This window comes from Salvelinus sp. IW2-2015, linkage group LG6.2 (assembly GCF_002910315.2).
Source record: "Salvelinus sp. IW2-2015 linkage group LG6.2, ASM291031v2, whole genome shotgun sequence".
NCBI lineage: Eukaryota > Metazoa > Chordata > Actinopteri > Salmoniformes > Salmonidae > Salvelinus > Salvelinus sp. IW2-2015.
Genome location: NC_036846.1, coordinates 13,037,553 through 13,065,222, shown reverse-complemented (window position 1 = coordinate 13,065,222; position 27,670 = coordinate 13,037,553). Strand labels below are relative to the sequence as shown.

The 27,670-nt window shown below is 42.3% G+C and overlaps 1 protein-coding gene across 1 annotated transcript in view; it reads left to right on the top strand.

Annotated features, from left to right (window-relative positions):
- LOC111965841 (follistatin-like 5) overlaps positions 1-27,670 on the top strand; it is a 250,919-nt gene that overhangs the window by 180,319 nt on the left and 42,930 nt on the right. Inside the window, 7 exon segments of the mRNA XM_070444249.1 lie at positions 5,554-5,655; positions 5,658-5,718; positions 6,480-6,488; positions 8,621-8,669; positions 10,618-10,738; positions 17,807-17,968; positions 21,675-21,809. Coding sequence (XP_070300350.1) covers positions 5,554-5,655; positions 5,658-5,718; positions 6,480-6,488; positions 8,621-8,669; positions 10,618-10,738; positions 17,807-17,968; positions 21,675-21,809 — 639 coding nt within the window.

The following is a 27,670-nucleotide window of genomic DNA, read 5'->3' as shown; positions in this document are numbered from 1 at the left end:
GAGGAGAGAGAAACAGAAAGAGAAACAGAGAGAAACAGAACAAGGAGAGAGAAACAGAAATAGAAGGAAAGAGAGAAAGAGAGAGAGAAACAGAACAAGGAGAGAGAAACAGAAAGAGAAGGAAAGAGAGAAACAGAAAGAGAAACAGAAAAAGAAGGAGAGAAACAGAAAGAGAAGGAAAGAGGAGAGAGAGAAACAGAAAGAGAAACAGAAGGAGAGAGAGAAACAGAAAGAGAAGGAGAGAGAGAAACAGAAAGAGAAGGAAAGAGAGAAGGAGAGAGAGAAATAGAAAGAGAAACAGAAAAAGGAGAGAGAGAAACAGAAAGAGGAGAGAGAGAGAAACAGAAAGAGAAGGAGAGAAAGAGCTAGGTGAGCAGGGGAGTAGCTAAACGACAGTGACAGCTATTTTCCCTGACAACCGTTCCTCTACTGTGCCATAGGTGATTTAGTCTTGGGCGGTGGGCATGGACCAAGATCCCATTATGGGAACATTTGGGGAGTAAATCAAAAACCAGACCCAGCCGTTAATCACTAATTACAGGCTGGATGTTGAAGGTTAGGTCCCTCCCAGGAGAAAAGCCATGGAAGTCCAAAACAAGACGAAAGGAGCAGCCAGGGCCACTAGTCGTTCTGATAAATCAGAGGCCAGAGAAGATCGGATAAAATGTCCAGCAGCCCACACTGAGTTCGATTTGATCAATAAGAAATTGCCCATTCTGTGCCTGTACAGACTTCACATGCATGTGGTTTGGTGGTTTCCCTCCAACAGTATGATGCAGCCTGCCGCCTGCTGATTTCTCTTTTTAAAATCTCCCCCATGACTTCCCCCGTTTCAGTTCCCCCGAGATCGCCTGTGAATCGAGTTTGTCGCTCTAAGCGCATTTCCAAAGCCATTAAGATACTAGGGACTGTAATTGAATGGTTAGGGAGGAGATTGTATGGGTATGTCCCGCCTCAACACCGCAGCTACAAAGCCTACTGAGTTTTGAAATGTCCATGCGTCGTGTTAGCAGTGATGTTGTCAGGGTTGTTTTGCCAGCAGGGTCGAGGGGGAGCAGCATCATAACAGAGCCACAATAGGACGCTCCCACTAGGACATTGTATTGTTTTATTTGTGGAGTAGTATGTCCCTTGTGGGCATCTGTCTTTGTGTATGTGACATGGGCCGACAGAGTTCAGTGAGCATGTCAAAAGATGACCGCCGTTTGCTTTCTGCAAAGATATTGCTTAGAATATTTTGATCAGCAGTGTGTTCATGTAATCTTTGAGCCCGTATCATGATCTGCTAGTAGGAAAACATCAAGTCACTTTTTCATCTCTGAAGTATCCAATAAACCCAGTGCTGAACTCTGGAAATTAGTTCTTTAATTGTTTTCAAACTCTTAACATCTCAATAGATGGAGTAAGTTTGAAGTCAATTATGTGTAATATATCTCCACTGGCGCCAATGAATTCTGCGTAGGAAATGCATTTGTACTTTGCTAATTTCCTCCTCTGAGCTTGGAGAAAAAGAGAGGACACATTGCAGCCTAATTTGKGAAATTAACATTTAATGAAGCCCTGTAGACGTTAGAAACTGCAGTATGTGCTGAGAGAGATATGTTTGTCTCAAACATTTCAGCATGTTATAACTTCCAGGGTCTGTATAGTAGTAATTCCCCATTAATTTTGTCAATAGGGGGGCGCTATTTTCACTTTGTAAAAAATTGTGCCCAAATTAAACTGCCTCGTACTCTATTCTTGCTCGTACAATATGCATATTATTATTACTATTGGATAGAAAACACTCTCAAGTTTCTAAAACCGTTTGAATTATATCTGTGAGTAAAACAGAACTCATTTTGCAGCAAACTTCCCGATAGGAAGTGAAAAATCTGAAATCGAGGCTCTGTTCCAGGGCCTTCCTATTCATTTGCTTGAAATCTATGGATATACATGCACTTCATATGCCTTCCACTAGATGTCAACAGGCAGTGGGAGGTGGAATGGGGTGTCTAGCTTGATCTGAGGTCGAACAAGAGCTCTTGGAATGACGTGACCCCAATTTCCTTTGTCTAGCAAGGCGCGGGAAGGACATCGACATTGGCTTCTGAAAAGCGTTCGGTATAGACGTCTAATAACTCCGGCTTTGATTTTATTTGATACATGTGATAATATCATCGTAAAGTATGTTTTGTCAATATAGTTTTATCAGATTATTGAACGTTTATCGGGAGTTTTGGCGTTTTCCGTCCTCTGCGTTTGGTGAAGATGGACATCTTCGCGCCACTTAGCTAGCTAAGGTTGCTAATTCGACAGGCGAAGAGAACATTCTAAAACCAAACAACGATTTATTCTGGACAAAGGACTCCTTGTACAAGATTCTGATGGAAGTTCAGCAAAAGTAGGAACCATTTATGATGTTATTTCGTATTTCTGTGGAAAATGTTTAGTTCTATTTTCCGCCCTCATTGCAGGCGCTGTCTCGCTATAACGTAAGCTGTATGTCGTACTAAAGTTATTTAAAAAAATCTAACACGGCGATTGCATTAAGAACTAGTGTATCTTTCATTTGCTGTACAACATGTATTTTTTAGTAAAGTTTATGATGAGTTCTTTGATTAGATTAGGTGACTGTCCAAAATATCTCCGGATAATTTTGTGCAGTTTGGCTACGTATTCACATTGTAAAACCACGATTTGTACCGCTAAATATGCACATTTTCGAACAAAACATATATGTATTGTGTAACATGATGTTATAAGACTGTCATCTGATGAAGTTTGTCAAGGTTAGTGAATAATTTTATATCTTTTGCTGTTTTTTTGCGATCGCTACCTTTGAGGGTGAATGAATGCGGTTGTGTGGTTGGCTATTGTGGTAAGCTAATATAATGCTATATTGTGTTTTCGCTGTAAAACACTTAAAAAATCTGAAATATTGGCTGGATTCACAAGATGTTTATCTTTCATTTGCTGTACACCATGTATTTTTCATAAATGTTTTATGATGAGTATTTAGGTATTTCACATTGCTCTCTGTAATTATTCCGGCTGCTTTGGTGATATTTTTTATGGTAGCTGCAATGTAAAACTATGATTTATACCTCAAATATGCACATTTTCGAACAAAACATAGATTTATTGTATAACATGTTATAAGACTGTCATCTGATGAAGTTGTTTCTTGGTTAGTGACTAATTATATCTCTAATTGGTCGGTTTTGTGATAGCTACCTATGTGGTAAAAAAATTGTGAAAATATGCGGTTGAGTCTTTTGCTATTGTGGTTAGCTAATAGAAATACATATTGTGTTTTCGCTGTAAAACATTTTAAAAATCGGAAATGATGGCTGGATTCACAAGATGTGTATCTTTCATTTGGTGTCTTGGACTTGTGATTTCATGATATTTATATGCTAGTATTTACTTGTGGCGCTATGCTAGGCTATGCTAGTAAGCTTTTTTACTGATGAGGATGCTCCCGGATCCGGGATGGTGACCAAGTAGAAGTTTTAAACACATTTGAGAAACTGGAATCTTGTTGTCCATTCTTGTTCTTTCGTAGCTCAATTATACTCTTCTATTAAGATTGTCTGTGTCACATTAAACATTATTGTTGTTATGTTGCAATTTCCACATGACAAAATGAGTCGCTTTCCATGTAGCACGTCAGCTTTCAAAGATCAATAGTTAACATCATCGTCATCAAGACACAAGATGCTTCATTGTCGGGCAGGAAGGGTCACGCTAATGATTTGACAGATGTTCGCACTCTTGAGAAATTAAAGGCTAATCAACAAGAGTGTGTTTGAGCATGTTAACACATATGTCCTCTTGTGTCTTGGATTTACCATCCCGCATGGGGATTTTCACAAAAGACTAGAAATTGATTGAGGACAATCAAATGCAGTCGTCTCTCCATGAAAAACATCTCCCATGCATTCTTGAAACCCCAAGAGACTATGTAGAATTGTAATTGTACATATTCTTGACTTAATGACACAGCTTCATTCAATCTTCAAAAGAGCCAYCCTGTTCAAGTTTGTTATTGATCTTTTAAACCCTATAGAAATACTGGACATGTATTGCTTGGGGTTATGAACCATTTCAAAGCACTAGATAGTAAAACATTTTCTCAGGGCAATTGTGTGCTGAGGTATATCTTTATTTGTTTTTCCTACAGAATGGGGTGTCTGCAGTCTTCAAGCATTGATCACATGGGGGTTATTCCAGTTCAGGACATAACAGACAGATTGTTATGCATTAACTCTAAACTCAAGTTAAAAGGTACACAACAGATACATTCTTATTCAAGTTCTTTCTTCCCTCAGTTGGTTTCGCTGAGCTAAGCTAACCGCTCGTCTCTGGACCTGGGCTTTTCTTTTATTAGGTTTTGTATTTCATGGCCTCAGGAGCAGAACAAATTGAGTCAGTGTTTCCTTTTGCTCTGTTGCTCATTAGCCCAAGAGGAAAATTCAAAGGCACACACTAGTTACAAGTCTAGTTACATAACAGAATTAAAGGGGACGCTTGAGTAACGGCTTTGTGTTCATTCATTGTCTCATTGAAGAACTGGAAGCATTATAGTCGTTAACCATCGGCACCCTTACCGGCCACACGCAAAATGTCTCTGTTTTTCCAGGATAGTTTCTGTGCCTTTGGTGCTATATATACACTTGAGCAACCAGTGATTATAGCAATATGTGGAGAACTGCAATTCATTTTGAGTTGTCGATGCATTTCAAATAATCTCTTTATGTAAATACATAAATGTGGTGGCGTTGTGGGACATTGAATAGAACACCCACAATCCCTTTGGAAAAGTCCACATAATAAGATGGATAGCTAGGTAGGCTGAAGAAATCCTCGGAGATACAGTACTGGCATGGTTTAATGAAATGTACATTAAATCTCTTGTTTACTTGATGTATTTACGTAGCACCTAATTTCATCCATTTTCTCTTGACGTACGAACTCATTATGTTTCCTCGATGCATAAACCAAACAACATCTGCAGTAATGTTGTGCCCCGGCAACAAAACACTGGCTAATTGAGTCTCTCTCTGTGTATTCAACTGTTTTCAGGTCCATTAATTTAAGGAATACGGGCATACACACAATACCACAATCACTTGTCTGTTCAGTGTGCTGTATGCTCACACACACACAGGAAAAGTACTTTGGCTTGCTTCACTGATATGTGGAAGTAAATGCATACACGTGCACGCAAACACACACACGTGCACACACACTTGAACAACCTGCCACCCAACCATTCACTTATTTCTTTCACACACACACACACACACACGCCATTACTATCACACACACACACACCACACACACACACCACACACACACACACACACACACACACACACAACACACACACACACACACACACACACACACACACCACACAACACACACACACACACACACACACACATACGCAAGTGCACATGGGACACACACACACTTGAATTACATTCAAAACACCCTAGTGAACAAAAGTGGCACAGCTCTCTAGATAACAGTGATCTAATTACCGGCTTTGCTTCTTCTTTACAGAAGTGTTCCAGCTCACCCTGCCAGATGACCAGAAATTGAGCATCACCACGGTAACCGTTGGCCAGAGTGCTGTCTTGATTTGCGCAATCAAGGGGGAGCAGGACTCCCATCATCTTGGAAACGCAACAATCAGGTCCTCAACGTTCTGGATCTGGAGGCATCAATGTAAGAGCTGCCTGAAGCCCACCTGTTGTTTCTTTAGCTTTGTAAGACACTTTGTGTCGAGGACAGGTTGACTACCAGGCTTTTCTTATCTAGGAAAGCTTATCTTATCACGCAGGCACGCACGCATGCACACACACACGCACCGTCATCGCACCAAGCACACAACACACAACAACCACACACACACACACACACATCACACACACACACAACACACACACACAACACACACACACACACACACACACACACACACACACACACACACACACACACACACACACACACACACACACACATTTCTGGTAACACACTACACCAGTTTTGTTTATTTTCCTTTATTGATAATACTACGCACTAACCCGAAACCTTATCCTAACCCTAGCCCTAATCCGTACCTTAACTGTTATTTTACTGTAACCGTAACCTTAGCAAGCAGTTTCTTATCAACAGAGAGTGTGTTGATAGTATAACCAGTTGTACATCATATGGGACAATCCTAATAAAGTATGACCAACAGTTTTGTAATATCCTGCTCAGCTTCTCACCATCACTAGAACGCCTGCGCACTTTAAAGTGGACTAATCAAAATGCAGACCTAGATCTTTTGAACAGCATTTTGGGATTGACAGTTATACACAATGTCAGATATCCAGTCTCTGTACACTGCTGAGAGGGACAGTGTTCTCAGCCAAAGAACAGCAAAGGAGTATGGGTAAAAAAAGGCAGGCAGGATGAAGGAGGATACCAAAGGGGTTCAGCTCTGAGGGATAGCTCCTATTTTTACTTCCTGCAGAGCGTGTGTCATCGTCTGTGTGCAGTATCTACCACCATTACGCTTTCATCCTTCTTCAAAGACAGGACACTTGAAGACTTGAAGGTTCAGGGAGTCATCAGGAAAGGCTGCCCACTCTCTCCGTTGTCCCTCGTCAGGATTGACCAAGCTGTGGCTGACTCGACCGTGCATAATTGAGTCAACACTGTCGTAGTAGATAAAGAAGGTCCAGCGAAGCCACTAATGTAACATTAAATGTTGATGGCCCTTAAAACTGTGCGAGGAGGCGCACAGCTGTCGCCAGTCATCGCCGAGCACCATCATTCCTGGAGTTGAATTTCTGCCCCCACTGTTTCCGAGTGCTTCAGCTTCTTACGATCCCCCATTTACATGAAGATGGGAATGTTCTTCTTCTTTTGGGCCATCGCCTTCTCCCCGAGGTTTTTGATGACTTGCATGTGAAAGCACTACCATTTTATCCCCCAGTCTTCTCTACAATAAGCTATTCATAATTTTGTACATCATTGCTGACATGGGAATGYGTTGAAACCAGCCTATGCCAAATTGGATTAAAGTGAGTGAGCTAGATTTAACTCTTGAGTAAAGTAAAGGAACAGAGCACAAGCCAGGACATGTCAGGTCAAGTTAGGTCGACTTTGATGTCATTTGGCCTCTGTATATGGTAGATACAGTGCCTTGCAAAAGTATGCAGACCCCTTGTATTTCTTCACATTTTATTGTGTTACAAAGTGGGATTAAAATTGATTTCATTTTCATTTTCTGTCAACAATCTACACAAAATACTCTAAGGTCAAAGTGGAAGAAAAATTTAGAATTTTTAAAAAGATTAATAGAACTTAAATGACTAAATTATTGTCATTGAATAGGTATTCAGCTCCCTGAGTCAATACATGTTATAAACATCTTTGGGAGCAATTACAGCGTGAGTCTCAAGTCTCTAAGAGTTTTACACACCTGGATTGTGCAGTTTTTGACTGAAGCAGGTTGAAGCAGGTTTTCCTTGAGATGGTTTGGGATGAGTTGGACCGCAGAATGAAGGGAAAGCAGCCAACAAGTGCTCAGCATATGTGGGAACTCCTTCAAGACTGTTGGAAAAGCATTCCAGGTGACTACCTCATGAAGTTGGTTGAGAGAATCCCAAGAGTGTGCAAAGCTGTCATCAAGGCAAAAGGTGGCTACTTTGAAGAATCTCAAATTTAAAATATATTTTGATTTGTTTATCACTTTTTTTGGTTACTACATGATTCCATATGTGTTATTTCATAGTTTTGATGTCTTCACAATTATTCTACAATGTAGAAAATATCAAAAATAAAGAAAAACCCTAGGTAGATGTGTCCTAACTTTTGACTGGTACTGTATGTATGTACAGTATGTACACTGACCAAGTGTTTATGGGTATTGCGTTTTATCTCCCAGTGTGCAGGGGCCTAGTGTACTGAGTGGGGTATAGCAGCTAGCATTTTAGGGCTCTATTCAATCAGATCTGCTTTAGCCAACATCCGCATAGAGGTCGTTTTGATGGTGTCTGAGGTGGAACTGCGTTAGAGCTGTCCAATCCACAAGTGGCTCCCGGAATTATACCTGAAGCGGATATTGCCATTGGCGACATTACCACAGAGTCAATCCCATGCAGCTTTGTTTACAAGTTGAACACTGGAGTGTGAGATGTAATATGCACCTCGATTAGGCTGATAGAAATCCTAATTATTTAGTTGAATAATCTTTTATTTGAGTGTCATTATTTCTATATAGCCTACACTTTCTCGTTCTGAGTGGGGCGGCTGCAGCTTAATAACAATGATCGCAAGAACAGCTGCTCACCGATTTGATGGCTCCAACGCAGTTCCACCTCCGACACCACCAAAACATCCGCTATGCGGGTGTCAGCTATCGCCTGTTAAGGCTTGATCTGATTGAATCTAGGCCTTATCCTCATGTATATGTTGAGCTGTAAGACTTTTGTAACTCTGTCCTCTGTAAATAATGAATATCCATCAACTGATACCAAAAAAATTATGAATCAATTAAGCTGTACGATGTATAGTGTTACATGGTGGAAAGATAAGTGCTTTTGCCTGTTTTCGATGTTGCATTTCAACTAACATCCAAATATTTTGATTGTGTTCTTTCCCCCCAGCAGATTCCGACACAGGTAGGTTTTATCAGAACTGACATCACCACAGAATTGTCTACTATGTCATCCACAATAAAAAGGCCACAAAGCTAATGAATTCTGACATCACTCTGTGGCGGATACACCACACCTTGAGGAGGGGTGGTCTGGAGGAGGGGTGGAGGAGGAGGAAGGAGGGGTGGAGGAGAAGTGGAGTGGTGAAGGAGGAGTAGAGGGGTGGTGGAGGAGTGGAGGGGTGAAAGAGGGGTGAGGAGAGGGGTGGAGGAGGGGGAATAATAGGTGGAGGAGGGGGAACGAGGGGTGGAAGAGAGGGGGGGGAAGAAGAAGTGGAGGAGGACTTGAGAGGGAAGGAGGGGTGGTGGAGGGGGAAGGAAGAGTGGATGAGGAGAGGAGGGGGAAGGAGGGGTGAAGGAGGAGGGGGAAGGAGGGGTGAAGGAGGAGTGGAGGGGGTAGGTGGAGTGGAGGGTGAAGGAGGGGTGGAGGAGGGGGAAGGAGAAGTGGTGGAGGAGTGGAGGGGGTAGGAGGAGTGGAGGGGGGGAGGAGGGTGGAGGAGAAGGAAGGGGAGGTGGTAGAGGAGKGGAGGGGAAAGCATTGGTGGTGGAGGAGTGGAGAGGGAAGGAGGGGTGGTGGAGTGGGAACGAGGGGTAGAGGAGTGGGGGACTTGATCGCCTCCAGTGCTTCTCGTTCCACCCCTCCGAGTTTCATTTCTCCCCTCATTCATTTTTCATTTAAAAGGGTGACACAATATGCTCATCGCCGAGGGGCCAAAACGCGCCATCAATTCCCCTCACACAGCGAAGGTCTGATGATCCGGTACAGCCTGAGCCCCAGTATCCCACCCCTGAACACTGTTTATCTGATCATAGAGGTTGTACCTGACAAACATGGTGGCCCATGCCCATGCTTTACAGCAGTCTAGCAGGTGTATGTAAGCGATGACATGTACTGACTCTGAGATCTGAACAATGCCATCAGACGTGATTGGAATTATAATTGGATTATGACAAGAAACACTTAAAAGATTTGCTATCTTTCTTCAGGTCTGTCTGGGTTTTCAGTTGCGAAAGCTTCCTGATCAAATTAGAATGAATAGATGTTAATCAACGAACTGAATGAAGAAATACTCCCAGGAGAAATAGCAAATTACCTTGGAAAGTGTGAACGTTAGTAGGCGTCTAATGAGGAAGTAAATTTTAGTTATTTCTAGATGGTTGCACTACTTGAACACAGTGTATGGATTCATTAACTTTGGGGATTCTTTCAGTGTAACGGCTGCAATCATGACACAACATTCATTAAATTGGTTTCAGTTGCTCCTCGTGACCTTGGTAACCTCACAGATAAAGTTGCCTGTGCTTTTATACTGGAGAACATAGTGAAACTGTTTTTGTGGTGCATGCCTGTTCACAAAATGGAACATTTTCCCATCTTGCTCATTTCAGTGAATACTCAAAATGGCACTTCAATGTAATTACTGACATACTTGATTTAACCTGAATTTCAGCACTAAACCAAAGACTGATTATAGTTGTTTCCTAGTTAAAAAATTATCTTTTCAAATAAGATAATACATATAAATGTTAAAGTGTCATTAAGGACCCAGGATTGATTTGTTTTTCTCTATGGTACCATGCATACAAAAACAATAATTGGAAGATAATTCTTGACAAGCGAACAAATGCTTGTCTTTGACTGAAACGGCTAGAAATGTGTGTCACAGTGTGCCTTTATTGATCTCCTTGTCCAAGTTATTTTACTGCTTTACAAAAGTTCCAATAACACATCAATATTCTCTGCTGCAACCCCCCACATCCGTATTGCCTAAGCACATTGCGCACATTCACAAAACATTTTCATTTTCAGATCCGAGCACGCACAATTATTCATTATGGTGTTAATTACATTTTCAACCCATGAGTTTTTGTCTTACATAGTCATTTTGGCATTCCTCTTTCTTCTCCTGCAGGATTTCGGAGATGATGGCTCATTGTATGTCACCAAGGTGACCACCACCCATATGGGGAACTACAGCTGCCATGCCGACGGGTACGAGCAGCTCTCGCAGACGCACATGCTCCAGGTGAACGGTAAGCAGCCACTGCCGCTCTGCGGGAACAGAATGGTCACTCTGACACTTCCTGTCGCTACTGAGTCAAACCCGAAGTATTTTCGCTGCCAAATGCTGCTAAATCCCATCTGAGGGTGCACCCGGCTACTCTGACAGGCCACCGTCGGTATAGAGACAGGCRAGCTGAAATTAAATGCTTACAGAGCTGTCAAGGGTTTTTTGGAAATGGGAACGCAACATTAGATTGTTGAGAGTGTTGTTTTGATGGATAAATCTGTCAGAGTGATCAAACCTCTTTCCTATCTTTCAGGATTATCAATCTGTCAGATTTAGAAAATCAAATACACCTTAGTTGTGTGGAAACTCTGTCAAGTGCTACTGTAGTTTTGAATTGAGTTTCTTTCTAATTGGAAAGGAAACCATGTCTTGTCGATGCTATTTTCATATTAGAGACATGAGTTTAGGCATGCAGAAAAATATGACGTTTGCTGCTGTCTAAAAACACTCACCTCCGGCGAATTTGTGACACAACGACAATCGTTCGACCTTCAGTTGCAAAGAGACAGTTTCCATTAACGATGACTTTAAAGCACATACGGTTGAAGTCGGAAGTTTACATACACTTAGGTTGGAGTCATTAAACTCGTTTTTCAACCACTCCACAAATTTCTTGTTAACTTCTCTAGGATAGGGGGCAGCATTTTCACTTTTGGATAAATAGCGTGCCCAATTTCAACTTCCTTCTACTCATCCCCAGAATATAAGATATGCATATTATTAGTAGAGTTGGATAAAAAACACTCTGAAGTTTCTAAAACTGTTTGAATCATGTCTGTGAGTATCACAGAACTTATGTAGCAGGCAAAACCCCGAGGACTAACCATTCAGATTTGTATTTTTTTGAGGTCACCGTCTGTTCAATGAGATTTCATTGGGAAACTAGATTTCTAATCAACCTGTTTGCAGTTCCTACCGCTTACACTGGATGTCACCAGTCTTTGGAAATAGGTTGAGGTTATTTCCTTTGTGCAATGAAGAAGAACGGCCATCTGGAATCAGTGTAACGTTATGTGTACTGTTTGAGAGTTGCGCAAGACTAGAAAAGTATCGTTAGTTTGTTGTCATCCTGTATTGAAAACAGATAGACCCGTCTTCAATTTGATCCATTATTAACGTTTACAAATACCTTAAGTTGTATTACAAAAGTAGTTTTTTTTAGGTATTTTTTGAGGTATTTTTGAGGTATTTTGTAGTGACGTTGCGCAAATTGGAAGTTGTTTTTTTCTGGATCAAACGCGCCAAATAAATGGACATTTTGGACATATATGGACGGAATTAATCGAACAAAAGGACCATTTGTGACGTTTATGGGACATATTGGAGTGCCAACAAAATAAATTCGTCAAAGGTAAGGCATGATTTATATTTTATTTCTGCGTTTTGTGTTGCGCCTGCAGGGTTGAAATATGCTACACTCTCTTTGTTTACTGTTGTGCTATCATCAGATAATAGCATCTTATGCTTTCTCCGAAAAGCCTTTTTGAAATCTGACATGTTGGCTGGATTCACAACGAGTGTAGCTTTAATTTGGTATCTTATATGTGTGATTTAATGAAAGTTTGATTTTATATCAAGCGTCCCACATATCCCAGAGAGGTTAACAAACTATAGTTTTGGCAGGTCGGTTAGGACATGACATCTACATTGTGCATGACACAAGTCATTTTTCCAACAGCTGTTTACAGACAGATTATTTCACTTATAATTCACTGCATCACAATTCCAGTGGGTCAGAAGTTTACATACACTAAGTTGACTGTGCCTTTAAACAGCTTGGAAAATACCATAAAACGATGTCATGGCTTTAGAAGCTTCTGATAGGCTAATTGGCATAATTTGAGTCAATTTGAGGTGTATCTGTGGATGTTTTTCAAGGCAAACCTTCAAACTCAGTGCCTCTTTGCTTGACACCATGGAAAAATCAAAAGAAATCAGCCATACCGCTCAGGAAGAAGATGTATTCTGTCTCCTAGAGATGAACGCACTTTTGTGCGAAAAGTGCAAATCAATCCCAGAACAACAGCAAAGGACCTTGTGAAGATGCTGGAGGAAACAGGTACAAAAGTATCTATATCCACATTAAAAACGAGTCCTATATCGATATAACCTGAAAGGCCACTCAGCAAGGAAGAAKCCACTGCTCCAAAACCGTCATAAAAAAGCCAGACTACGGTTTGCAACTGCACATGGGGACAAAGATCATACTTTTTGGGGAAATGTCCTCTGTTCTGATGAAACAGAAATAGAACTGTTTGGCCATAATGACCATCATTATGTTTGGAGAAAAAAGGGAGACGCTTGCAAGCCCGAAGAATACCATCCCAACCGTGAAGCACGGGGGTGGCAGCATCATGTTGTGGGGTTGCTTTGCTGCAGGAGGGACTGGTGCACTTCACAAAATAGATGGATTCATGTGGTAGGACAATTATGTGGATATATTGACGCACCATCTCAAGACATCAGTCAGGAAGTCAAAGCTTGGTCGTAAATGGGTCTTCCAAATGGACAATGACCCCAAGCACACTTCCAAAGTGGTGGCAAAATGGCTTAAGGACAACAAAGTCAAGGTATTGGAGTGGCCATCAGTAAGCCTTGACCTCAATCCTATAGAAAATTTGTGGGCAGAACTGAAAAAGCGTGTGCAAACAAGGAGGCCTACAAGGCCTAAGGGTTAAACAATTTAACGGCAATGCTACCAAATACTAATTGAGTGTATGTAAACTTCTGACCCACTGGGAATATGATGAAAGAAAGAAAATCTGAAATAAATCATTCTCTCTGCTATTATTCTGACATTTCACATTCCTAAATGAAGTGATGATCCTAACTGACCTAAGACATGGACATTTTACGAGGATTTAATGTCAGGAATTGTGAAAAACTGAGTTTAAAGTTTGTATTTGAGTTTGTATTTGGCTAAGGTGTATGTAAACTTCCGACTTCAACTGTATCACTCACAGTATAGTTAATGGTAATGTCTCACTTTAATTGGTCAAATATTTTTTTGCCTGGCCCAGGGAAATGCTGCCTGGCAATTGATTTCGGAAATGGATGGGGGAAAAGTCGTTTTTTTGTGTGAACAGCCATCGGTGTTCACTGATGGGCTTTCACTCAATTATGCGTCACAACATCCCCCTTTAACTGTTAATACGTACTTTGATAACCATTGCTTTATATTATACAGAAATGCATTATAATATATAAAAGGGAGGAAGAATATAACATGTGAAAACTTTAGCTGTTAGCAATGCATTTATTATGGTCGAACGCTTATGATCCATAATGGTAATGCAAAACAACTGCTTTCAGCCAGATTACTCAACAAAATCTTCCCTCTACTAGCTTTCTACATATTATTCAATTGACTAGTATCACATGTTTTACAGACAAGTTAATAAAGCAACACTGAGGAATTGCGGTGCCAATTAGTGAAATAAGCCACATGAACATTATTTGTGCCCGGGATGTTCATGGTCTAACTTGTATACGTATTCACAAAGAATCCCTCCATTTCATAAAGTCGTCTTTCACATTCGTGGTCACCATTGTCTCTAGGGCTGTGGGGCATCCGTGTCTGGTTCCCGCTCTCTGATGTTTGGAACCCTCTATGGGTGGCATAGAGATAGCTGTGAGAACAGGCCTGCTGAAAGAGTAATCACTTCTCAGAGATGAGTCTGGGCCAAGGAAAAAGCTTTCTCCATGGTGGGTGGTCAGAAAACTTTGTGGGCACTTACAATGGGGCTTGCCTTGGTGGTGATACTTGAGATGCAACACATAGAGAGGACAGAGGTCTCAAGGAGGCTAAGAGTCAATCTGAAACCATCCTCGAGCATGATGGCGAGGCTGTCCCCCTGAAGGGCTGTGTGTGTGTTTGTGGGAGAGGTGTGTTTGTGTGTCTGTTTGTGATGCATGAATGTGTGTGTGCCTATGTGTGTGTGTGGCACAAACACTTCCTTTGCAACCAACCAGTGCAGAGGGGAGGCTTGCTGTGTGATTGACAGCTGGGGAGTTTTATGATGGTGCTGTGTCCCATCGTCCTATAAATATGTCTCTTGTCTCTCCTAGGCAGACATCAGGCTCCAATCCTGTCGGAATCTAGATTTGAGTGGAAAAATCTCACTGACTATATTTCCTTCCAATTCGTGCCTGTCTGGGGCTAAAGGAAATGGTGATTCGAACAGGAGCAAAAAGTGTGTTTACAAATGCATGCACAGCGGAAAGATTTTTGGGAGGAGGGGGAGGAGCACCAAAGAGGAATATTTGTGAAATGTTTTACTTTCATGAACAAGAAGAAATTATTAGAGAAATACATGTATGTTTTAATAAGACCTTAGGGCCTCTTATCTTCTTATGGCTGCAGGGGCAGTATTGAGTAGCTTGGATGAAAGGTGCACAGAGGTGCCCAGAGTAAATGGCCTGCTCCTCAGTCATAGTTGCTAATATATGCATATTATTAGTAGTATTGGATAGAAAACACTCTGAAGTTTCTAAAACTGTTTGAATTATGTCTGTGAGTATAACAGAACTCATATGGCAGGCAAAAACCTGAGAAGAAATCCAACCAGGAAGTGAGAAATCTGAGGTTGGTCGATTTTCAACTCATCGCCTATTGAAAACACTGTAGGATATGGATCTGTTTGCACTTCCTACGGCTTCCATTAGATGTCAACAGTCTGTAGAACGTTGAATGAAGCTTCTACTGTGATGTTGAGCCGGATGGGAGCTGTTTGAGTCAGCGGTCTGGCAGAGAGCCAGGTCTTGGTCACGCGCATTCCACATGATATCGACTTGCGTTCCATTACTTCTATAGACACAAAGGAATTCTCCGGTTGGAACATTATTGAATATTTATGATAACAACATCCTAAAGATTGATTCTATACTTAGTTTGACAAGTTTATTCGACCTGTAATATAACTTTTTGAAGTTTTCGTCCGACGTTCGCCTGGACCTGCACGAGCGTTTGGATATGTGTACTAAACGCGCTAACAAAAGTTGCTACTTGGACATAAATGATGGACATTACCGAACAAAACAAACATTTCTTGTGGAAGTGGGAGTCCTGAGAGTGCATTCCGACGAAGATCAGCAAAAGTAAGTGAAGATTTATAATGTTTTTTATGAGTTTTGTTGACTGCACAATTTGGCGGGTAACTGTATGGCTTACTTTTGTGGCTGAACGCTGTTCTCAGATTATTGAATATTGTGCTTTTGCCGTAAAGATTTTTGAAATCTGACACAGCGGTTGAATTAAGAACAAGTGTATCTTTAATTCTATGTAAAACMTGTATCTTTCATCAAAGTTTATGATGAGTATTTATGTTATTTGACGTGGCTCTCTGCAATTTCTCCGGATATTTTGGAGGCATTTCTGAACATGGCGCCAATGTAAACTGAGGTTTTTGGATATAAATATGAACTTTATCGAACAAAACATATATGTATTGTGTAACAAGAAGTCCTATGAGTGTCATCTGATGATCATCAAAGGTTAGTGATTAATTTTATCTCTATTTCTGCTTTTTGTGACTCCTGTCTTTGGCTGGAAAAATAGCTGTGTTTTTCTGTGATTTTGCGGTGACCTAACATAATCGTTTGTGGTGCTTTCGCTGTAAAGCCTATTTGAAATCGGACACTTTGGTGGGATTAACAACAAGATTACCTTTAAAATGGTATAAGATACATGTATGTTTGAGTGTATGTTGTTTGAATTTTGCGCCCTGCACTTTCACTGGCTGTTGTCATATCATCCCGTTAACGGGATTGCAGCCATAAGAAGTTTTAAACAAGGCATGCTGACTGTACAATATCCATTGGGAGTGGAACAGTGCAGTTTAAAGGCCTTCCCTGTCTAAAGACAGCATGACCTCCAAAATGGTCTCCTAATTACTTGCTATCAGTGTAACTGGTGGGAATTGAACCGAGGTCCCAGTTCAATAAAATTTCGAATCACCTCTGATACTTGAACAAATTACATACTCGCTTGCATAGCATACACCTACAAAAGTAACGTTTTATGATGCTTGATATATAAAGTCAAACAATATTTTAAACTCAATGTTAGTTAGCTCTGTCAGCTGCCTACCTTTACCTAACACCTGCCATGGCTCGTTACGGTTGGTGTTCTGGGTGGCATTCCTGGATGGCATTCCTTCAAGCTGAGGCAGGTTGTTGGCACCAGGTTCTAGGAACCAGAATGCTACTGGAAAGCAGATGGCCATGGAACCAAACCACCCTGTAGTCTCACACTCACCTGGCTTGCCAAAGACTTCCTCTCCCCAATCAAGCCAACAGGAAGTATTCTCTGCATCCAGTGGCCCTCCTCTTTAATTTCCAATGACAGCCTGCCAGGGTAGCACTCTACTCTGCAGCCTTGGTGTTACTGCTCTTTTGGAATGGTATTACTGGCATTTCTGTCAAACACAGTTTTACCAAACAAGTGTTATAGAAATCTGTTACTTCTTTCAGCTCCTTCCCCTCCATCCCCTTGCCTGAGGTTTTGACTAGATAACACAACCACAAAAGGGCTAAATTGTAAAAAGGTATGAAAAAATAATTGAAGGTTACGATAAGGCATAAGGTTAGCAGTGTGATTAAGGTTATGGTTAGGTGTAGGGTTAGGGTTAGATTTAAAATCAGTAGATATATTGTAGAAATTGGCAGTRTTTATGACTTTGTGGCTGTGTTAACAAGTGATGAACCTTGCCTGACAAAATGTTGCACAGAATCAATGGCCAGCCCCACCGAGGTCTCTTTTATTGATCTAGATTAGTTTGGTTTGCGCGGTTCTCGCTGAGCAGACCAATGTTTTTAACGGCATTCAGTGTATGCTGGAAATGCACTTGATCCTATTGATAGTATGTTAATGCAGAGTGAGAAGTTAAATGGACTTGGCAGACACTCTAAAAGAAAACTTCTCATCCAATAAGGCTGCCTCGATCCTCAAAAGCCCTTTCAATTTTAATGGAGTATGTGGGCCTGCATTTATCTCCTCTCTTTTATTCTCTTCCTTCTTCCCACAATGCAGTTCCTCCCGTCATCCGAGTCTACCCAGAGAGCCAGGCCCGGGAGCCAGGGGTGACGGCCAGTCTCCGGTGCCATGCTGAGGGTATCCCCAACCCACAACTGGCATGGCTGAAGAATGGCATGGACATCGCTACCAAGCTGTCTAAGCAGCTCACCCTGCAAGGTGGGTACAATCTAGTTTCTGGGGGGGAAGGGGGTTATCAGATCTAGCTGGCATACATCTGAGAAGTGTTCAGTAGGGCACACTGAAGCAAAATGTTGTGCAACCAAAATGGAAGATCTGTGTAATTACATTCCTGATGGCGCTGGAGGGTAGGGCTGCCGTCTTATCGGCTATCAACCAATCATGCTAATTTGTTTGTTTTTTCGCGTTGTTCATAACTTGTTTTGTACATAATGTGGCTGCTACCGGCTTTTATGACCGAAAAGAGCTTCTGGACATCAACTGGGATTATTCACCTCAAATTGGACGAGGAGTTCTTCTTCAATGAGTCTGAYGCGAGGGATAAACTGCAGACACCCGACCAGGCCCTGATCCCCGTGATTTGCTGGAGAAGGAAATAGAGATTGAGGCAAAAGATCAGGGTGCCTTGGGAGGATCAGGCGACGAGTGGCTAATCTGCTCTTGCCTTCCATTCTGCTAGCTAACATTCAATCGCTGGAAAATAAATGGGACGAACTGAAAGCACATATATCCTACCAACAGGACATTAAAAACTGTATTATCTTAAGTTTCACCGAATCGCGGCTGAACGACGACATTAAGAACATACAGCTGGCGGGTTATACACTCTATACACTCTATTGGCAAGACAGAACAGCAGCCTCTGGTAAGACACTGGCGGGGGCCTATCCATTTATGTAAACAACAGCTGGTGCACAATATCTAAGGAAGTCTCAAGCTTTGCTCGCCTGCGGTAGAGTATCTCATGATAAGCTGTAGACCACACTGTCTACCTAGAGAGTTTCCATCTGTATTTTTTGTAGCTGTCTACATTCCATCACAGAGCGAGGTTGGCACTAAAACCGCTCTAAATGAGCTGTATTCCGCCATAAGCAAACAGAAAAACGCTCATCCAGAGGTGGCACTCCTAGTGGCCGATGACTTTAATGCAGGAAAACATAAAACAGTTTTACCTCATTTCTATCAGCATGTTAAATGTGCAACCAGAGGGAAAAAAAATTCTTGACCACCTTTACTCCACACACAGAGACGCGTACAAAGCTCTCCCTCGCCCTCCATTTGGCAAATCTGACCATAACTCTATCCTCCTGATTTCTGTTTACAAGCAAAAGCAAAAGCAAAAAGCAAAAATTAAAGCAGGAAGCACCAGTGACTCAGTCTATAAAAAAGTGGTCAGATGAAGCAGATGCTAAACTAATGTTTGGCAACCACAGACTGGAATATGTTCCGGGATTCTTCCGATGGCATTGAGGAGTACACCACATCAGTCACTGGCTTTATCAATAAGTGCATCGAGGACGTCGTCACCACAGTGACTGTACGTACATACCCCAACCAGAAGCCATGGATTACAGGCAACATTCACACTGAGCTAAAGGGTAGAGCTGCCGCTTTCATGGAGTGGGACTCTAGCCTGGAAGCTTACAAGAAATCCCGCTATGCCCTCCGACGAACCATCAAACAGGCAAAGCGTCAATACAGGACTAAGATCGAATCGTACTACACCGGCTCCAACACTCTTCGGCTGTGGCAGGGCTTGAAAACTATTACAGACTACAAAAGGAAGCACAGCCGAAAGCTGCCCAGTGACATGAGCCTACCACATGAACTAAATAACTTCTATGCTTGCTTCGAGGCAAGTAACACTGAAACATGCATGACAGCGTCAGCTGTTCTGGATGACTGTGTGATCACGCTCTCTGCAGCCGATGTGAGTAAGACCTTTAAACAAGTCAACATTCACAAGGCCGCTGGGCCAGACGGATTACCAGGACGTGTACTCCGAGCATGCGCTGACCAACTGGCAAGTGTCTTCACTGACATTTTCAGCCTCTCCCTGTCTGAGTCTGAAATACCAACATTTTTCACGCAGACCACCATAGTCCCTGTGCCAAAGAACACTAAGGTAACCTGCCTAAATGACTACCAACCCGTAGCACTGTAGCCATGAAATGTAGTCTGCACTGTAGTCTGTAGCCATGAAATGCTTTGAAAGGCTGGTCTTGGCTCACATCAACACCATTATCCCAGAAACCATAGACCCACTCCAATTTGCATACCGCCCAAACAGATCCACAGATGATGCAATCTCTATTGCACTCCACACTGCCCTTTCCCACCTGGACAAAAGGAACACCTATGTGAGAATACTATTCATTGACTACAGCTCAGCGTTCAACACCATAGTTCCCTCAAAGCTAAGGACCCTGGGACTTAACATCTCCTTCTGCAACTGGATCCTAGACTTTCTGACGGGCCGCCCCCAGGTGGTAATGGTAGGTAACAACACATTCACCAAGCTGATCCTCAACACGGGGGCCCCTCGGGTGCGTGCTCAGTCCCCTCCTGTTCAAGTTCCTTGGCGTCCACATCACCAACAAACTAACATGGTCCAAACACACCAAGACAGTCGTGAAGAGGGCACGACAAAACCTATTCCCCCTTAGGAGATTGAAAAGATTTGGCATGGGTCCCCAGATCCTCAAAAGGTTTTACAGCTGCACCATCGAGAGCATCCTGATGGGTTGCATCACTTTCTGGTATGGCAACTGCTCGGCCTCCGACCGCAAGGCACTACAGAGGGTAGTGCGTATGGCCCAGTACATCACCAGGGCCAAGCTCCTGTCATCCAGGACCTCCATACCAAGCGGTGTCAGAGGAAGGTCCTAAAAATAGTCAAAGACTCCAGCCACCCTAGTCATAGACTGTTCTCTCTGGTACTGCACGGCAAGCGTTACCGGAGCGCCAAGTCTAAGTCCAGGAGGCTTCCAAACAGCTTCTATCCCCAAGTCATAAGACTTCTGAACAGCTAATCAAATGGCTACCCAGACTATTTGCACCCCCCCCCACACACACACTGCTGCTACTCTCTGCTATTATCTATGCATAGCCACTTTAATAACCCTACCTGTATGTACATAATTACCTCAATTACCTCGACACTGGTGCCCCCGTACATTGACACATTGACTCTGTACCGGTACCGCCTGTATATAGCCCCGCTATTGTTATTTACTGCTGCTCTTTAATTATATATTTTTCTTATCTCTTACTTTTTTTKKGGGGGGGGGKKGGTATTTTYTTAAAACTGCATTGTTGGTTAAGGGCTTGCAAGTAAGCATTTCACTACAAGGTATTCGGCGCATGTGACAAATAAAATTGGATTTGAATTATTGGACAGCTGTTACCTCTCTGTTTCACTCCATTTCAAAGCTTTTTCCACCTACTGAACAAAACCCTGGTTTAGTATACTGGATATACCTCATGTCTTTTCCTAGTGCTTTCTTCTGCATGAATGACAGGTCCAGTGTTCAACCCCTGAATCAGTTCTCAGTGGTGTCACACCTAAATCATTCCCCAGATGTGCAGACACCCTAGCGTTAGCGACAACTAGATCAACTCAATACACAATGACTCCCACTGCATGGGACAACTCTTAAAAGTCTCGCATTTTGACTTCTTCCAATTCTGTTAAAACACCTCACTGTCCTGTCTCCTATCTTATTAGAATGTAGTGGTGACTTTGATAAAAGATGCCAGACGTCGCTGAGAGAGGAACTGCAAATGGTATTTTATTTGTCTGTCACACTTACTGACAATGTGTGTACGTGCCTGCGTGTGTGTCTGTCTGTGTGTGTGTGTGCATGTGTGTGAACACGCACTCGTGTTATTTTTTGTCAAACAGCTAACGGAAGCGAGGTGCACATCAGCAACGTACACTTCGAGGACACAGGGGCATACAGCTGCATTGCCAAAAACGACGCCGGGTTGGACGAGGACATCTCCTCTCTGTTTGTGGAGGACTCGGCGCGCAAGACCCGTATGTCATGATGTCTACTTTGTCCCTCTGTCTGTCTGTATGTCCTTTCCTGGGGATAATGGAGACACGCAGCTCAAAACACTAAATAATTCATCCAGTCTCTTAATAGTTTATAACCTCCAAAGTAATAATAGAACTTATGCTAGAGAAATAACAGAGATAGCTACATTCTGTATTATCTAGTGCTCAGGTGGTTAGGCTACAGAGACCAATGGYACCTGTTCTAGTACAATGTTAATGGTCGTGTTGTGTAGAATCCTGAAGTTTATTTTCAGCTCAGAATCTTCTTTAATTGAAATGAATACATCTTTAGGAGAAATTGTACGGTGGCCCTAAGGGACAACATAGAATTATGATACAAATACGTGCTCAGATCAGACACAGTCCCATTCATTGACTCTGTCATTATTGTTGGCCTTTCCAAAATGTCAAAATCAGTTTTTTAAGTTCAACCAATGATTGTGACCACGTTGTCGCTAATTCTCTCCTCTCCTAATAACGGCACAAAAAAGCAAACACAGCAACACAGAGACTTGTGATCAGCTGACGCGTGTGATATGGTCTGTGTGAAATGCCCTCCATATAACCAGGGTAACTAGTGTCCCTAGGCTGGCAGACTTTAACCTTAGAAAACCTATTCCTAGATATCTCCCCATTCTCTCTTTCCTGCCTCCCTCTCCCCCACCATCCCTCTCTCCGATTGGATAACTGTCTGCTGTTCCTCAGTAGATGTCGGCCCCTCAATGACCTCCCATCTGGGAACGAAACAATGAAACAACGATACAACCTCATCCCCAATGCAGTCTACCAGCATTTGTTAGAGCTTGGTCTCCCTCATATCATCCATTCCATTTTTAGTTAGATGTGATGTCATTCCACATCTTATATTTTATTTTCTCCTGTCCACTATTTCCAATTTGTGAGTTATCACTTGCAAATGGCTCATTCGGCTACATAAATGGTCCATACATCAGATATCTAGTTTATAGAAATAAATGTGACATTTTGAAAGCCTTATTCAACATAGTGTTGATAGATTGCTGAAGTGGTCATCGTAATAGTAAGCAGCAGATGAGGTGAGAGACATGATAGTCTGAGCGAAAAATGAACACAACTCAGCAGATTCACCCAGAGCTCGTTCAAAGTCAAAAACCTGCTTCTCGTCACCACGTTAAAGTTAATTGTTTTCTTGACGTCGTTGGTGCGCTTCATCGCCGTCGAATAAATGAGCAGACTATATTCAGAGTGGTCTTTAGTCAACTGTCACCCGTGGTGGAGCGCAATTAATCTGACAGGAACTGCTGCTAAAATAGCAGGAATATCTGCCCTGCACTTCAAAATGGTTCGGCAATTATTCCTGGAGCGTCGGATGTCCGTGAGGCAGGTTTTTTTGTTGATGTTGGTTTAGGTTAACACCAGCCAAGGCACAGAGAGAGGGACATGGGCCTACGGTGTATGCATGTCAGTACTGTATGTGTGTTTGGGTGTGTGTCAACTTGAGTGTGTTAATGCGTGTGTCAATGTGTGTGTGTGTGTGTGTGGGTCAACGAGTGTGTGTGCAAGTTTGTGTCAATCGATGCCTAACACAGTTGATCACATCAAGCTTTCACACTGTGTTGGCCATGGTTCACAGTCCCAAGCTATGCAGAAACCTAACCTGTGGTGCCAGCAACAGCAGTGCCATGGCCTGTCTGTCTGTCTGTCTGTGTGGGTCTATCTGTCTGGTTGTGGTGTCTGTCTGTCTGTCTTCTGCTTTTGTTGGTGCTCTTCTTCTGTCTGTCTGTCTGTCTGTTCTGTCTGTCTGTCTGTCTGTCTGTCTGTCGTCTGTCTTGCCTGTCTGTCTGTGGAACTGTCTGTGGGACTGTCTGTGGGACTGGTTGTGGGACTGTCTGTCTGGTTGTGGGTCTGTCTGTCTGGTTGTGGGTCTGTCTGGTGTGGGTCTGTCTGTCTGTCTGTCTGTCTGTCTGTCTGTCTGTCTGTCTGTCTGTCTGTCTGTCTGTCTGTCTCTGTCTGTTCTGTCTGTCTGTCTGTCTGTCTGTCTGTCTGTCTGTCTGTCTGTCTGTCTGCTGTCTGTCTGTTCCTGTCCCTGTTGTGTCCAGGGCTTTTGATGACACTGACCTTCATATCCCCTGGGCTAGGGCTAGCAGCCATTTATCTTTTATTCATTCGGCCATTTCTGAGGATGGCAGCTTTTCTGTCACCAAGGCTTGTCAAAAATKAGGCAATTTCATGATGTGCGGCGCTTGGCGGCCAAATGGTGCACAGTCACACACTGTAACAGGTGATGCCACAGTCCTGGAGAGGCTGTGTCTATGAAGGCTCCAGCTTTGAGATGACTGTCTGTCACTGAATGTGTTACGCCACTTTTGAGAACACTTGTCTAAAGCAACTCTGTCTGTCTGTCTGCATGTATGTCTGTGGGTCTGGTTGTGGGTCTGTCTGTCTGGCTGTGGGTCTGTCTGTCTGGCTGTGGGTCTGTCTGTCTGGATGTGGATCTGTCTGGCTGGCTGTGGGACTGTCTGTCTGGCTGGCTGTGGGTCTGTCTCTCTGGCTGTGGGTCTATCTGCAGGTGCTCCATTGTGAAGCATTTGTAAGGCCTTTGTATGGCATCCTTGAGCTTGTGTCATGCATGTATGGTGCATTATTGTGAAGAGTTTACAACAGTATTTGGGTCCAGGAAACCCATAGGGAGTGCAGACTTTTGTTATAGCCCAGCACTAACACACCTAATTCAACAAATTATCGAGCCCTTAGTTGAATCAGCCTTAAGCCCAAATCAACCGGAAAGCTTTTTTTTTTACGAGCGTGTACACACTGGAATTAGAATGCACAGATGTGAACGAAAGAAAACAGATGGGCTCCAGAGCCAACGGTGTCTATGGCGTCATAGCACATCAAATTAGAAAGCAAGTCTATTTTTCTTGTGTCTACGCAGAGCAATGCTGGTAAAATAAGAAGATAAATTGCTTGGGTCATTTGTAGAAAAGGAATTAGAGGAATTGTTATGATCTTCCCTATGCTAAGTAGACTACACTACGCAGTGTAAATAAATTGACGCTCTCTCACATTTATTTTTTGGGGTGATTTTGGCTTTATAGGGTATTTTGAATGGGAGAACCACAGTTTTATTTTACGGCCCAGCACTAACTTGCCAATTTCAATGAATCATCAAGACCTTGTATTGTAAGGCCAGTGTGTGGCATTATGACAACTCAGTGAAGGCTGTCACTTTTCTCCCAGACGTAAATACATTGAGTGTACAAAACATTAAGAACATGTAGGGTAGGGTATAGAGGTATGGTTCCCCAACTGGCGACCCACAGGCCACATTTTAGTTGGCCCGCCCAAGCTTTCTTAAAAATAGATATACAGTACCAGTCAAAAGTTTGTACACCTACTCATTCAAGGGTTTTTCTTTATTTTTACTATTTTCTACATTGTTTAATAATAGTGAAGACATCAAAACTATGAATTAACACATATTGAATCATGTAGTAACCAAAAAGTGTTAAACAAATCAAAATGTATTTTAGATTTTAGATTCTTCAAAGTAGCCACCCTTTGCCTTGATGACAGCTTTGCACACTCTTTTCATTCTCTCAACCAGCTTCATGAGGAATGCTTTTCCAACAGTCTTGAAGGAGTTTCCACATATGTTGAGCACTTGTTGGCTGTTTTAACCTTCTCTCTGCGGTCCAACTCATCCCAAACCATCTCCATTTGGTTGAGGTCGGATGATTGTGGAGGCCAGGTCATCTAATGCAGCACTCCATCACTATCCTTCTTGGTCAAATAGCCCTTACACAGCCTGGAGGTGTGTTGGGTCACTGTCCTGTTGAAAAACAAATGATAGTCCCACTAAGCGCAAACCAGATGGGATGGCGTATCGCTGCAGAATGCTGTGGTAGCCATGCTCGTGAAGTGTGCCTTGAATTCTAAATAAATCACTGACAATGTCACCAGCAAATGAACATATTCTCTGCGGCAGAGGTAACTCTGGGTCTTCCTTTCCCATGGCAGTCCTCATGAGAGCCAGTTTCATCATAGGGCTTGATGGTTTTTGCGACTGCACTGGAAAAAAACGTTCAACGTTTTTGAAATTTCCCACATTGACTGACCTTCCTGTCTTAAAGTAATGATGGACTCTCATTTCTCTTTGCTCATTTGAGCTTATCTTGCCATAATATGCACTTGGTCTTTTACGAAATAAGCCTATCTTCTGTATACCACCCTTACCTTGTCACAACATAACTGATTGGCTCAAACGCATTAAGAAGGAAAGAAATTCCACAAATGAACTTTCAACAAGGCACACCTGTTAATGGAAATACATTCCAGGTGACTACCTCATGAAGCTGGTTGAGAGAATGCCAAGAGTGTGCAACACTGTCATCAAGGCAAAGGGTGGCTACTTTGAATAATCTCAAATATAAAATATATTTTCATTTGTTTAACACTTTTTTGATTGCTACTTGATTCCATATGTGTTATTTCCTTTTTCGTTTCGTTTTGATGTCTTCACTATCATTAAAACATTTAGAAAATAGTAAAAATAAAGAAAAACCCTTGTATGAGTAAGTGTGTCCAAACTTTTGACAGGTACTGTGTATAATAATATTTGTTTAATTGTTGGACATAAAAGACTGTAAAAACACCAGCAAATCAGCTCCAAGAGATTGTAATTTTGGAAATCTGTTCCAAAGTATTCCCACACATAATAGAGAGATATACACTGAGTGTACAAAACATTAAGAACACCTGCTCTTTCCATGACATAGACTGACCTGGTGAATCGAGGTGAAAGCTATGATCCCTTGTAAATCCTCTTCAATCAGTGTAGATAAAGGAAAAGAGAGATATTAAAGAAGGATGTTTAATCTTGAGACAATTGAGACATGGATTGTGTATGTGTGCCATTCAGAGAGGGCGCCAGGTTACCGGTCTTTACACGCACCTGTCACCATCATTACCCGCAGCAGCGCTCATTGGACTCACCTGGACTCCTTCACGTGGTTGATTGCCCCGCTGTTCCTGTTCTGTTTCATGTCCGTCAGTTATTAAACCTTCACTCCCTGTACCTGCTTCTCATCTCCTGCTTCAATCCTTCTTTTAAAATACAAAATATTGAAGTGCCTTTGAATGGGTTATGGTAGGGGCCAATACTTTGATTTGATTTTGATTCGATTTGATTTGGTAGTAGGTGCCAGGCGCACCGGTTTGAGTGTGTCAAGAACTGCAACGCTACTGTGTTTTTCACTCTCAGTTTCCCGTGTGTATCAAGAATGGTCCTCCACCTAAACATCATCGAGCCAACTTCACACAACTGTGGGAAGCATTGGAGTCAACATGGTCCAGCATCCCTGTGGAATGTTTTCGACACCTTGTAGAGCATGCCCTGACGAATTGAGGCTGTTCTGAGGGCAAAAGGTGGTGAAACTCAATGTTAAGATGGTGTTCCTAATGTTTTGTATACTCATTGTATATATGATTCAAAATGTACAGTGAGGCTACAATTCAAAAAGGGAAGTTTCCATCACTGGGAGACTTAACATATTGCTGTCTGTAAAGTACTTATTTGAAACCATCCAACACATTTATCCTGCTTTTTCTCCTGACGATGTAAAATCACATGGGTAGCTCCATGCGGGACCAGATTTTCAACTTCTCGCTGACCAATTACTTGCACTTTTGAAATATTCACGGATATTTCCAACCCAGGATTAAACGGTTGGATATTTTCTTCTTAAAAAATAATACTTTCTCCCACTGTAGTCAGTTCTCTCCAGAGACTTCAACCTCCAATTATAGAACTGTCTTGTGCCTTTGAAGAATTCCATTTCAGCATTACTCTGTATAGTATG